Below are 14,310 nucleotides of genomic sequence, written 5' to 3'. Positions count from 1 at the left end.
GCCAGGGTAGTTGCTCCACAGTCAATAATATAAATAAATTAAACACACGGTTCAGCCAGCTTCAGGAAAACGATAAATTACCTTATTTAACTACCTGCACTGGCAGGGAAATGACACACCTCAGAGCCTGCATCCCTTCTGCTGCTGAATTTGCTCATCAGGATCCTCACAGAACCACAGATGCTTCAGACTCTGACTGCAAGGCTGGGCCCTGGTAACTGGAGTCACAGAGAATAAATACACCATTACATTAAAAAATATTTAAAGGCTAAATACAAGCTTGATCTTCCGTAGCACAAAGTCAATTTTTAATATACTCATTTCTCAGCACTTCCAATTCCACCCGAAGAACCCTTCAAAACCTCTCTTTTATCAGTGATGGGTTTCACTGAATTATTCACCAGATCTCAGCTGCCTGAGATTTTAAATATTCCTGTGACAAGGACAATAACAGATAACAACCTTCTCCACCTCCTCCTGAAGGCCTCCCAGTGCTGCTGACAGGGGCAACCGTGGGTGCCTCGAGCTGGTCCCGTCTCCTCTCAGCTCAGCACCTGCTGGCACACCAGGAACAGCCTCCTGTGTCACCCCCAGACTAGCACATTCTCCCAGAAATGGAAAATAAAGATTACCTTTCCTGGAGAGCTGTTAAACTCGTGGGTGTGAAGTTGTCCCTCAGAAGAACTACAGGTGTTTAAAGGCAGCCCTCCTGTACAACAAAAGGATCCAAAGGATAACAGTCCTGGAGTGCTACAGGAAATTATTCCCAGTTTGGGCTCATAAGCAGGGTCTGGGCTCCCATTCTCAGCCATGTCCGAACCAAGGTGTTATCCTACTGAATTACTCCCCACAGCTTGGCTGCAATCTCTGGTTTATCACAGGGTCCTTCAGGTGAGGGTTGTCATCCTCTGTTAAGTGTTTCCACATGGGTTCCAGGTGGGCAATTAGTGTTTTAATACTCAAATCATATTAATTATGAGCTATTTTAAGCACACAGAGGAACCAAAGGCCCAACTGGCCCTCTGCTTACCTCCAAATGACCATTTTCCAGGGACAAAGGCTGACAAATGGAGAGGATTTGCCACAGCCAGGGCTGTTTGGCACTGCTTCCCCATCCCCCCTGACCACTCCAGGTCGATCTAGCTGCTTCACAATTCACAGCAAGAAGGCCAGGGATTTTCTCCAAGCTGTTACTCTGATTGCAATCCTCTGATTCAATTTGTATTCGTCCGTCTAATTACCATTCCTTAATAAAAATGTCAATGATTCCGTCCCTAATCTGAACCAAAAAAAAAAAATCTTGTCTATGAGGCACACCTGCTCAAGGCTACAAGACAAAGCAAACGTTGGAAGAATACTGATGCTTTACAGCAAATTAGGTTGCTTATTTTGAGCTGTTTTAAAGAATAATTCTGAATTCTGATCACACTTCCCTTGCAAGGGCAAGGCTCAGGTCTAATTCCCCTTTCCTTGTTCGTGTTAAGCCTACAGCATCCACAATACCCCTTCACAAGACTTTCCTAGTAGCCCATGTGGTAAGTCTGTGCACAGCTTCCTTGCCTCTGTGGCACGGGAAAATGATGCACATTTGGGAATAAACTGGTTCCATGGGGAAATCCAGGGCAAATTCTCGGTGTAGTTGCATTTGAAGCCAAAAAGTGCACCAAGAGTTGCCTGGGGGTGATGCCCTTTCAGAACAACATTATCTGCTGCCAGGGGCACCTCACAACCCAGCATCCTCCCAGCCTCCTGCAGCAGCAGAAAGGGCAGGTTAACAGGGAGAACAGCAGTCCTATCCATCCTGGTATTCCAGCGAGGAGCTGTCAGAATGTTTTCTTTGTGTGTAGCTCAGCCACTCCCACTGGGCTCTAATTTTGGCTGGCAAGTCAGGTTTTATCATAATGAAATTAATGACAACCCCCACTTGTCATTAACAACAAGTAATCCCCTTCCCTCAGCTGTTCTCCAAAAATATCACACTCACTTCTCAGTCTGGATGAATTATTTACATCCCATCGCTGCTGCTGTCGCTTTCCTTGTCTTTTACCCCCCGTGTCACCATCCCTTTTATCCACACGCAGGCTTTGGGGACCTTCTGGCTGCAGTACAGCATCAGCAGCAACCATCAGCGAGAACCCCTGCTGCTGATGCCTTGGAATTAGACCATGAGCGACAGTCTGAGCGGGGTCAGCCGTGGGAGCAGCCTGAGGGATCCCGATTCCATCATAACCTGTCCGAACGCAACCGCCGGCGCCTGCCAAACTTCACATCCAAATAGATCAGAAGGAGGGAAGGGAAAGAGGCAGGGAGGGCAAGAAAACACCCAAAGAGGATTAAACCTCGTGTTATTCCCAGGGAGAGAATGACAGATCAGAGGAGCAGTGCTTCAGCAGCTGCTCCTGGAATTCCCGTGGTTTTCGTCCGGGTTCACCTCTGAAGATGTGCTGATCTCCATCACTGTGAGGGTGTTGCAGCACTTCCCACCACCCCACACAGCAAGGGCAGGAGGTCTTGCCCAAAAACCTCGGGAGAGCTGCTGCTGCCTCGGGAACTGGTTCTCACGTACCTGCTCAGTGGGGAAAGGCGGTGGGAGAGGGAAAGCGGAAATGGGAAGGAAGGGAGAGAAAAGGTTCCCTCAGCACCTTGATTTACAGGGCTGAGGTGTTGTGGAGGGGTGGGAGGCACCCCGGGGGCTGATCCCCTTGCAAGGGTTTGGGGTTGGATGCTTTCCTGTGCAGCAGCACCGTGCTTTGGGCACAGCCCCGCACATCTCCCCTGCTGCCGGGGCTGCACTGCCTGGCACGAGGCAACACTGCCTGGTGTGGCCACATCACCTGGGGCAAACCCCAGCACCCTCACACCCAGTGGGCACAGGGGAGGAGAGAGCTGTTCCCTTGGAGCACTGGCCAAACAGGACAGTCCAGGCTTGTCCCCAGGCTGTGGCTGCCCTGGAGACCCCGCTGGAGGGCAGGTGTTGAAGGGAGGGAAAGCGAGAGGGAAGGCAGTGGTGAGATGGAGGGGAAAAGGCTGGCAGGGGGAGAGGCGAAGGGAAAAGGTGAGGTGGAAGGGAAAGGGGTGAGAGGAGGTGGAGGGGGAAGGCACTGAGGGGACAGGAAGATGGGGAGGGGGTCACGGACAGGCCATGCCAGGGCTGCTGAACTCCCCTGCCCTGCTGCATTCCAGGCTTGATGTCAGCTCTGGGGGGCCATGCAAGGGTGGCTGCAGGTCCCCGTGGGTGGGAGAGCAGCGTGGGCAGGCAGTGGAGGGTGAGGGGCTGCCCAGGACCCCCTCCACCACCTGGGGCTGGCACAAAGCCACCATGGAAAAAGAAGCCACCACGGAGAAGTACCACCACCACCAGGTAAGTTGGAGAGAAAAGAACAGCCTTTCCCAGGAAACCACAGATGGTGCTTTAAAACCTTTTACTGAACCTGTAGCCTGTTTATACACACACTTTCACATGTAGCTACAAATCCATAAAAAAAAAAAAGCAACATTGAGTGCATGTAACTACACCCCATAAGCAGTAGGAGGCATAAGGCATCTGCCAGGAAGTAGGAAATTTCAAAAAGTGCCTGAGATTGGGGATGCTGTAAATATTCAGTGGTTTTTCTTTTGGTGAGCTGCAGTATATTTGTTTAAATATTCACCGTTCCACGAGTGTGAGTCACGGCCCTGCACTAAGTTCCCATCAGTGGGGGTGAGTGGTTGTTAAAACTACAGAAAGGGGAGGTTAATTTCCTTGTAATTCCTTCCATGTTAAGGAATACCTCCATTCACTTCCAGTATCTTAGTACAAAAGGTGCCTGAGAGTTTCCAGAAATTGTACTATTAAAAAAATCACATGTCTTGCTGTATTAATGGATAACGGCTTAAAAAGATCCCCAACAACTAAGAATCAATTTCCTGCCTAAATTGAGTCAGGCAAGCCCAGTGAACTTGATGCCATTGCAGAAGTGCTATTAATGCATTAACAGCCTCAGTAAATACATTTTACAGGTGTGAGAAGCGCTAAGTTAGCCAATCGAAAAAAAATATATTTCCCACTTGAAAATAAGATTTTTGGGCCATTAATACTTTCCTGTAGATTTGGTTTCTTATTAATGGCCACATGAAGGCCACAGCCAGCAGTTTTCTCATCGTTCTTTTTGTGAAATAAGCAGGAGAGCCTCAGAGGGACTGCTTACAGTTTTGCTAACAGCATTTATCACTTTAACAGAAAAACACCACCACAAAAGCAGAGAGCCGCGGGCCCGCTCCCCTCCAGTGCTTAAAATCCCAAGTCCCAGGAGGCACCCTGACTCAGCCCAAAATACTGCAGAGGAGAAGCAGGAAGATGCAGGAATTAGAAAGGTTATGGCATCAACTTCCACCATTTTGGATTCTAGTCAAGCAGAGGAAGGTCCTTCAGCTCAGCTTTTGATGGGACGGGATTCTTGAGGATCCTGGAGCAGAGGAGGAAAGGCTGAGTGTCTGTGAGGCGAACAGAAGGAAACAGCAGGAGCTGTGTATCCAGCAGCACCTCCCTGCTGAGCCGTGCCCAGCTGCCAGGCGTTCCCCATCGCTCCATCGCAGCCGTCACGCAGCAGGGACGGAAGATTGCTGCAGTTACTCTCTGGAAAAGCAAGTGTGAACTGGCCCTGAACGCCGAACGAGCTGGCACAGCCTCCGAGCTGCACCAGTGGTGCCACCCAAAAATCTCAGCAACTTCTGTAGCTTAGCACTGACTACTCACTGCCTATATCATTTGTGTTTTAGGAACAAACCAACCTGTTAGTTGAAATACGGGCGGAACTCACATTGCTCCCAACAATTAAAAGTGCTTCTTTCCACGCTGCCTGTTGTTTGTCCTGGAGCATCCCTAGTTATTGCTATTAGTTTACTTCAAAGTAATACTCACTGCATTACACCTGGGCTTTCCAGGTATTCCTGTTGTCCTCTGCTCGTTCGTGGGCAGCTGAGGGGACCAGACACCTTGTTTGGAGGCTGAAAGGATTTGCAGGCACCCAGACTTACCTTACTGCTGCAAAAGTTGGGATGGGAATCCAGCCCTCACCTCCTGGCTCGTGATCCAGCTGTTAGGTGCAGCGTTCCACTTTTTAATAAAAATTCATTGTATCAGACCCTCAGATGGTGACGTTCTGGAGAAGCACAACAGATGTACCAGAAAAACAGAGGACATCCACACCAGGGTTATCCTTGGCACGGTAGGTAGCAACTAGAAGCCCATTTGGGCAATATGGATTAAATTATGGATTAAAAATTACATCTAGCTGCCTTTTACTCCCCTACTTCAAATTCTCATAGTAAAGGAGCATCTTTCATACAGAGTGTTATGACAGCACTCGAGGAAAACAGCCCAGGCCACGCTAAGGGAAGCATTTCGAAGTTAGGTGACACATGGGAAAGGAGAGAAAGTTTCCCTGAAACCACCCCCCACCCCCCCGCCGAAAGACACTGTTGCGATTTTAAAAGTTTCTTCTTAATGGCTCTTCCAATAGACTCTTTTACACAGTAATTGATGTTTATATTTGGCTTTTCTCCTGTTTAATACTTCAAGCACTGCGGGATCCCCAAATGCTCGCGCGGCCTTTCACGAGAGCGGCGGCTTCACAGCTCCCCAGATCCCAATAATGTCATTACGTGCAACTCCGGAGCTTTCGCGGGCAGATAACCAGATGAACAATAAAAAGTAAGCAAAAGAATCCCATTAGGAATTAATTAACTGATGTTCAATTGCATCCGCTTCTACTCTGCTGGAGCCACTAACAAAATCAGCACGCCTGCAAATTTCGGAAAGGTTGGAAGAGCAGATTAAGCATCCAAAAAAAAAAAACCACAGCGTTTCTCTCAACACGATAGTTTATAACCATCTATTTCGGTTTTTATGAAGTTTTAATGCGTGACGCATCTTAGTCTTATTTTTCTGCTGTATTTATTGATGTAGCGTTTGAGCATCCGCGTTTTAAAAACGAATTCCTGCCTGGTTAAATACGTGTTATATTTGAAAGGGATTAGTTCTTCACTTACGGGATATGCTGAAATCCATACCAGAAACTCTCTTTAAAAATAAAACTGTACCAGATGAACGGCTCAAACACGTACTGGAGAGGATTTTCAGCTGTCTTCAAAGCACTTAATCAGTGTCTTACTAAACTGACAAAGCCACAACATTTGGCATTGGTGTGGGATTTTTTTTTAATATAGAGAGTTTTATATAGGAAACACCCTCCTAGAATATGTAAACAACAGTAACACGTGATAGAAGAGAAAGGAGGGGAGCTGGGATTGGCAAGATGCATTATGTATTTATTTCTAAGTAACTACCACAATAAACACTGCAAAGCTTTGAATGAAAAATAAAGAGACTTCCCCACAGGATGGTTTTCAGATCATTTATTACCAATGAAGTAAAAGACAAATTGAAAATCAGAAGGAAGGGGGTGGGAAACATCACAGACATCAGAACACTTGCACAGAGCTAATCAGAGCTTTGCAAATGTTGGAACATAAATAATTTAAAAGGTATCTCTACCAATTAAAATATGTTTAAGAGGTACATATTTAAGTTTGCTTGCTTTATAAAAAAAAAATCAGGTGTTTTATAGCCTAAGGGTCATTTTGGTTCTAACTAGGGACAACTAATGCTTACAACTTAAAAACAACCTCCTCTTAGACCTCCTGCAAATGAATCCACTGGAAGAGCGTTGTCAGAGCCATTCAGGGTCCACGTCCTTCCAGTGTCCCGTGTCCAACCAGATGTTTAAGGAGCAAGGTACAAGAAACAGCAAAGCAACTGTGCAACAGCTTTCCCACAGGGGATTCTGCCCGTTGGAAACCCCGCACGCTCTGGGGTGAGTTGTGCCTTCCGTTACACCACAAGTACATCTTGGGGCAGCATTTGGGGGGGGGAGTTGCAACATGACTTTAGGACACATCTCCTCAGTACTGTAGCCTGAAACCAACGTGTTTAATCGCAACATCGTGCTGCTCTCAACTCCGGAGCGATGCCTACCTGACTGTGCCCTCTGCCCTCCTGGAGCTGGTTTGGGATCTCAGAGGCAAGTACCAAAGGTTAAGGATGTTCTGTTCTGAGCTAATAAATAAGTGAAAAACCATGACAACAACAACAACAACAGCAACACCAAACCACCCCAAGCCATACAAACTGAAGGCTTCCTTCCTGCTGCATTCTTCATCTCCCAAATCGTTTCTGTTCCCTGGACTGCACTTCCACACCACTCACTGCACTTGCCCAAACACGCGTTAAGTACAGCTCAAGAACAGGCTCCCGAGGTTGAGCTCACCACTGACAAAGCTCACCCTTGGGGCCAAGCACTGCCCAAGTCCTCCTCAAAAGCAGCTCCAGGACTGGTGTTGCACGGCACAGCGACCCACACACGCCTCGGAGGAGTTTTGGAATACGTGGAAAAGCTGTGCCCACCTAAGACAAGCCTACCAGGTGTTTCTGAGCGACTGCACCCCGTGTAACCCAGGCTCCCCAAAGCAGATGCTCTCCACGCTGCACTGCGCTCCGTCAGCACAGGGAAAAAAAATCTGGGAGAAGAAGGAAACCCCTCTGTCTTATTTCCATCAAAGCACATGACAAACATCCCCACAGACTTTAATAGTGTCTGAAGCTATTCCCTTTGGTCCCCAAATTCAGCATGCACTTGGGACTGGAGGGGTCACTCGGCACTTACAGACAGGCTACCCCACTCCAGTGACATCCCAGATAGCAAAGTCCAGCAAGGACACAGACCTCTGCAATGAGAAGCTCAGCGGGGAAGCAGAGCTACAGCCCTGGATTTCACTACACACTAAAAATCTGCCTGTCCTTTGCTACCACCGACCTCCTCTCAACCCCCACCACGACATCCTCTCACACCCCACCCCAGCACCTCCTTTGCCGTTCTAGGTCCCTGTATAAACATCATCTGAAACTTGCCTGGTTACAGCTCCCTCAGAGCAGACAGATCAGTGTCGGTAAAAACAAGGCACTTGCGGTTTTTCCACCTCCGCATTGTCAAGACCCGACTTTTCCAGCAAACACGGGGATGATTTTTGGCCTGGATAATTTTAATCTTTGGTACAAGGCCCACCACACTCACACAAATGAGTGTTGCACGGACAACTGCGCTGCTGAAGTCGTAAAAATAGGGGATACATCGCGCTGTTCATCCAAAGAACTGGAAGTACCCAAATTCGCCTGGAGCTGCAAAAGCACTGCTCAGAATCCCTCCTCTTTCCAATTTACGCCTTCAACCAAGACATGAATGCCACGTGATAGCACCTTTGTACCTGTTAAATTCAGAATTCTGGATTTTTCTGTTCGCTTTTCCCAGGAATTTCCAGGAGGTGGTCCTTCTAGAGAAAGCACTCTCGCGCTCTAAACTGAAATGACTGACAGCTCTGGCTATCTGCAACCAAATGACCGGGTAGATTCTCTGCAAGAGAAGCGAACTGCCCTTAATTTTGCACATCAACCCCAAAGCATCAAATGGATCTCCACCTGCCAGGCACTATTCCACGTTCTTTCTTACCTGTCAGCTTTTCCTCCGGGAAAATGCTTCCCGTTATTTTTTACCTGATCACTGCACTGCGGGGAAGGGGAGGGAACTCACGACCTTGGAGGCGAAGAAACAAGTCCCTTAACTAAGTTATGTTCCCACAAGAAAACTGCGCTTCGGGCCATTCTGACGCTCAGAGCAGGAATTAAGAGCTGGGAAAGGAGGGTCTGTACCCGCTTTAGCTTAGTGGAGTTAGCACAGTACGTTAGGTGGGGCCGGGATGGATCAGAGCGAGAGAGGAGCGCCCGGCAGTCAGCAACCATCCAGGACGCAGTCGTTCCCGAGGTACTCCGAGGTTTCCAGCTCTACGCTGGACAGGAAGCGCCGCGTGGCCTTGCGGCAGTTGTAATCCAGCGTGGTGGTGTACACAGTCTTGGCGTGCTTCGGGTAGATGATGGTGGTGCTGGTGAAGCGCCGGGGCTTGTTGCGGGGCTCGAGGTGCACCTCTGACTTGTAGCTGCGCCACGTGCAGCTGGGGACGCAGATCACCGTCTGGCTGCAGGAGGACACGCTCAGGCCCACGGGCATGTAGACGTCGTCGATGAAGTGCTTCTCCGAGTCGTATCTCACGGAGGACGTGTACCTGAAAGGTGAGAGGCACGTGGGGTGAGCTCGCCCGCGCAGCAGCAGCAGGATGTGTTTTTCTGGAGCGCGGTACCAGGGAGGCTCCTCGGCCCTGAACCTGCCACCTCAACACAAAAACAGCCACGCCGGGCGAGGAACGCCCGCCGGTGTCTTACTCACGCGTTTATGGGGTGAGTAAAGAGCCCTGCGTTAGCAGCACACCCAGAACTATCGCCGTCCAGCCTGGCTGCCAGCGCTAACAAACGCCTTCTCAGTACTTGTGTGCATCACTTTAGCCCTGAGCCCTGTGAACCTACAAACCTCCTTCAGATTCCTAAGCCCAGGGGCCGAGATCCACATTTAGGCTTTGCACACAAACATCCTGACTCCTCGGAGTGCCAAGTCCCTGGAAGCGCCCGTTATCTTCTCAGTTTTGCTCTGCCAGGAGTCACGTGGGAGTGCTCTGCTATCACTCCCAGCACGGGGCACTCTCTGAAGACAAACTTGTGAAGATTCAACTGGCAGGAAAATACTTCAGTTTGCGCTCCAGCCTCTGCTGGTGAGAAAATCCTCTGTGCCTGGACTGCAACAGAAAGTTTTCATCTCCTTCACACTGTGACAGCTCTGTGCTGGCTTTTTCACAGTGCTAACTGCCTCCAGTTCCAGCCACGGCACAGGCCCCTTCCCCACACCAGGACATAATTCTTCCTACCCTCCCCTGCATTAGGCTTCCGTTTGATTTTATCAGCCTACCTCTGCTTGCACAGTCATCAACTGGGAGCCTTCATTTCTCATTACTGCAAATCATGATGTTCAAAGGAATAATTCACAGGCTGTGAAGCGATGCAGTGCATTAAAAAAAATAATTATGCACTCCTCTGAATATTACCTTTCCTTTTATTTCACACAACCAGCCACAGCTGTTAAGATAGAAAGTGCTTATTATAAAACCATGAGGTTACAAGAGCAAAATTCCCTTCCTATAATAAAGCAGTCCTAGAAAGAACTTTGAAGCTCTTCCCTCGTGATTACCTTCTGGTTAATCAGTTGAGAGGCAACATTTTGGAGCGGTGCAAGGAAGTCAAAGCAGGAAAGTAAAATACAAGAAAGTCTTCCTGGAAAAAAAATAACAAACCAAACCCAACCACATGGGTGGGATTAAAAGAGGCTGAACACACTCCTTCAGCCTGTACAAATGTCCAGGTCCAGGAATGTAAAGCTGTGGTGAACAATAGCTCTGCAAATAAATTAACCTGACTCATGGGCACTGATAAGGTCTAACTGCTCCTTTACCTGCTGTCTCCTCTAACTCCTTCAAAACCAGATGACTGTAACACAGCATTTACCTTATTTCCTTTGGTGGTAAAGGGTCAAACTCAACTCCTTCGCCAAAGGATAAAGGACACAATCTTGGAGGGCAGCTGGAGAGAACAGGGCTGGGGGAGAACACGGAACTCTGCAAAAAGATGCAAAAGTTTTACGTTACAATTCAGTATATTCTCAATAAAAGACATTTATTTATCCCTTGGTACGGAGATGTTGAGGTTCACATTTATGTGCAAGAGGATCTGCTAGTCCAAGACGTGCCTACAGGTGCATCCCACAGGCCTGAGTCCATGCTGGTCTACAGCATCCAAGAGGTGGCAAGGGGCACGTTTGAAGGCAAGGTCCTGACTCTGGGAGCTCAATTCAGAGGAGCCACTCTGGGGAACGAGAGAGGAATACAAGCCCTCAGCGCAGCGTAGCTTCTGCAGCATGAACCAGAGTCTGTTCCCTGTGGGAGCCCACGCTCAGTTTACAGCAAACATTACACGGGTGTAGGAGAGCTCCCTCCTCGCCGGATTCATCCGATACACCCACGGATAGCCCGCAGCAGGGACCCATCGCGGGGCATCTCTCCCTGAGCAACCTCCTCCTTTCGCAGCTACGCCCTGGCTCCTATTTGCAGGCATCAAATCCCATCTAATTCACACACAGAATGTTGGGAAGGATTAACTCATTCCCACTGAGGGGTGATTCATGGACTTTCCCTGTGCTCCTCTCCTGGACACCCAGAGCCACGAGCTGACACCAGCCTGGCAATGTCCCACAGCCCTAACTGGCCCCAACGGGAAGGAACCCAATGGGCTTGTGTTTTTGGAGCCACCCCTGCACATGTGCTTACTAACGAGGGGCAAGGGGGCTGTGAACATCTCTCTGGTTCAACACACAATTCTCCTATGGCCTTTTTCAATTTCACAGCAGCACCCCTGTAGAAAGGAGATTTCCCCCTATAAATTTGCAGTTTTCCGAAGTACTTGAAACAACAGCTCAGCGTTCACATCCAAAAACCATTTGGTGAAAAACCAGCACATATCTATCTGATACTATGAACTGAACCCAAAGTTTATACACAAACTTCCTACTCTGGGTCACTGTGGAATAACAGGAGCTCACTTTCCGCAGGGATTTTCAAAGACATACTGCAACCCTGTCCCAACCCCGACCTGGCGCAGGAGGGACGGGGATTCCCTTGCACCAAGAACCGACTCCAGAGCTGGAGGCATTGTAAAAGGGATCCCCGACACGACCCCGGTTGCCGGCAGGATCCCTCCCGGTGCAGGTCCCTTAAGGGATACGAAAGCGGCCGCATAGGCCGGCGAAAAGGAGGGAAACCAGGGGCAGTTATTCCCAACCCATTCCCACGCCGACCCGCCGGTAACCCCCACGACTTTCCACCCTCCTTTTCCCACGGGATGCTGCGGGGCCCGGAGCGCGGCCGGGGCCGACAGCGCGGGGTCCCGGGCGGTGCATCCCGGCGGGGGCAGCTCGGGGGCTCCTCCGCTCCCCGAGGGGACGCCGGGCCCGGCACCTGCGGCCCCGGCAGGACGGTCCGGTGTCCCCCGGGAGGCAGCGAGAGGCGGCCGGGCCGGTACTCACCGCGGCGGAGGGCGCGGGTGGGTCGGGCTCGGGCAGCCCGTTGGCGGCGGCGGCGCGGTCGGGGCTGCCCGAAGAGAGGAGCCAGGGCGGGGGCGCGGGCCCGGGGCTGGGGGGCAGCCCGGAGTCGGGGCTGTCGAGCCCGGAGTCGCCCCGCTTCCTCATGTCCGGGAGGTCGGGCACCTCCCGCAGGCTGAGCCGCCCCACCATGGCGGAGCCGCCGGTCCCTGCCCCGGCCCGGCCCCTGCCCGCCGGTCCCGCCGCTCCGCTCCCTGCGCCGGCTGCGCCCGGGCGGCGGCGGCGGGCGGGGCGGCCGCGGGGCCGGGGCGGGGACACGGCAGGGGCGGGGCGGGCCCCGGCCCGGAGCCCACCGGTGTCCCCGTGTCCCACCGGTGTTCCCCTTTCCCACTGGTGCTCCCGTCCCGCCGGTGTTTTAGTTCTCCCCGTGCTCCCGCTTCCCCCCCGTCCTCCAGGTGCCCCCCCCCGCCGTGTCCTCCCGGTTCTCCCCGTCTTTCCGGGGCCCCCGTGCTCTCCGTGTGTTCCCAGTGTCCCTGCCCTCCCGGTGCCTCCATCCCAGTACCCCCGCCCTGCATCCCTGCCCCATCGCTCCGTCCCCAGCCCTGTGGAATTAGGCACTGGAATGGGCTGCCCAGGGAGGTGGTGGAGTCACTGTCCCATGAGGTGTTTAAGGGAGGACTGGAAGTGACAGTGCCAGTGACAAGGTGGTGTTCTATCAAAGGTTGGCCTCGATGACCTCAGGAGGTTTTTTCCAAACTACTCGATTCTGTGAAACCAGCCCCGACGCATCCTTGGTCCAACCCGTGGAGCACCATCCCAACGCAGATCCTGCTGGCCCGTCCCCACCTCCAGTGGTGCTTTCCCCAACGGCAGGGGTCTGCAGGGAATTTTGGCAGTCTGGTTAAGCCCCCAAAGTTTTCCCTTCGGGCTGCTCTCTCTCTCTCACTCCCCCCTCCCAAGCATTCAGACTCAGGCAGCAGCGCACTGCCTTCCCTAATTGCATTTTTCAGGCAAAGCTGCCGAAGCCGAAATAAGAGAACAGAAGGAAAAGGTCTTTCTAGCACTAGAGGAGAGCGAGGGAACCTTTTTTGGAAAATCCTAATGAAATAATTGCGCCGTGTCATCAGATTCGGTGGGGGAATACTCTTGTGGAGGGAAAGAACTGTCTGCAGCCGGCCAAAGTCAACACTCCCCTGTGCAGAAACCAGCAGTCTGGCCTGACGGGCCCAGCACAAGTGAACCCAAACCTCTGAAAAAAAATTCCTTCCCTGCCCCGAAATTAAAAGCAGAGCAGAACTTTCAGCCGTAGGCGTCTGTGGTTTGCAGCTATGCGGTGCTGGGAACTCCGGAGACTTCCTCAAGGAATTTACATTCCTTTGAAGAAATACTATGAGGCTGTTTGTCTCGCTGAAAAATGCAGATGGAAAGAAAAAGAACATTAAAAATTTTGACTGAGATTTTTGGAGTCTGAGCAAATGTGCTGGACAGGTGTTTTCCTCCTTTTGATTTAAATGTATCCCCCAAAAAAGAGATGCTAGTCCCTGCAAACAATGGGAAAGCTGACCACTCCTGGCTCCGAAATCTCCCATAAAAGCCCTTTATGAAATTAGACGCCTCAGAAGGCACTGGAACAGTTTTCAGATGAACACAATCATAATTTCAGAGCTGCTGTGCAGCTCCTGGGTGAAAACCTGCACTGCCAACAACCCACTGAGTGCAATTAGGAAGGGAGGGAACTTGTGGCACATTCCAGCAGTCACCTCCAAGAGCTGTGGGTGTCCCCACAGCCACTCCCGTGGGGATCAGGGTCTGAATGAGAGGGCTCTCAGAGCATGGGGAGCTGCCTGAGGCTGCAGCCGGCCGTGCCTGTGGGATGAGCAGAGCCCCGCAGGCTTCTGGAAATCTTTCTGCTCATTTACTAGCACAAAACCTCCCACTCCAGCAAGGCTTGAACACAAAGGACAACTTTTTGTGCCCTTCCAGGCTCTCGTTTCTGGGCTTGGCAGGTGAATGGAGGTGTTTGAGCAGCCGTGGGGGCTCTGCCCACCCAGGGATCTCCCACAGCAGCAACATCCAGATCTGCAAATCCGCCTGCCAGGACGAAAAGGGAGTGTTTAACCAGAATTTTAACAGCTCGATAACTCTGCTACTACTGAGTCACTGTGTACAGGGGCTCTGCTTTTTGGGACGTGTACTCTGCCCTCTTGGAAAGCCTCTCAAACCGTACCGATCTGTGCCGTCC

At 51.1% G+C, this 14,310-nt stretch overlaps 1 protein-coding gene across 1 annotated transcript; it reads right to left on the bottom strand.

Annotated features, from left to right (window-relative positions):
* Positions 1 to 6,381: 6,381 nt before the first annotated feature.
* RFLNB (refilin B) lies at positions 6,382 to 12,260 on the bottom strand. The gene is made up of 3 exons (XM_027903340.1): positions 12,054 to 12,260; positions 10,481 to 10,590; positions 6,382 to 9,153 (listed from the first exon to the last, which is right to left on the bottom strand). Exons 1-3 carry the CDS (start codon positions 12,258 to 12,260, stop codon positions 8,823 to 8,825), a joined length of 648 nt encoding a protein of 215 aa, XP_027759141.1. The 3' UTR covers positions 6,382 to 8,822.
* Between the last annotated feature and the right edge of the window lie 2,050 nt (positions 12,261 to 14,310).

Source organism: Empidonax traillii, unplaced genomic scaffold (assembly GCF_003031625.1).
Source record: "Empidonax traillii isolate 1590-97213 ecotype Southwest subspecies unplaced genomic scaffold, ASM303162v1 scaffold957:size654520, whole genome shotgun sequence".
Lineage (NCBI taxonomy): Eukaryota > Metazoa > Chordata > Aves > Passeriformes > Tyrannidae > Empidonax > Empidonax traillii.
Note: the sequence above shows the minus strand (reverse complement) of the source record. Positions and strands in the feature narration are given on the sequence as shown.

Excerpts from the sequence above, each read along its gene's own strand:
- RFLNB (XM_027903340.1), bottom strand. The coding sequence starts at position 12,260 with ATGGTGGGGCGGCTCAGCCTGCGGGAGGTGCCCGACCTCCCGGACATG. Across the intron at positions 10,591-12,053 it reads CACCCGCGCCCTCCGCCGCG|AGTTCCGTGTTCTCCCCCAG; the intron begins GTGAGTACCGGC and ends ATCTTTTTGCAG. Across the intron at positions 9,154-10,480 it reads TTACCACCAAAGGAAATAAG|GTACACGTCCTCCGTGAGAT; the intron begins GTAAATGCTGTG and ends CTCACCTTTCAG.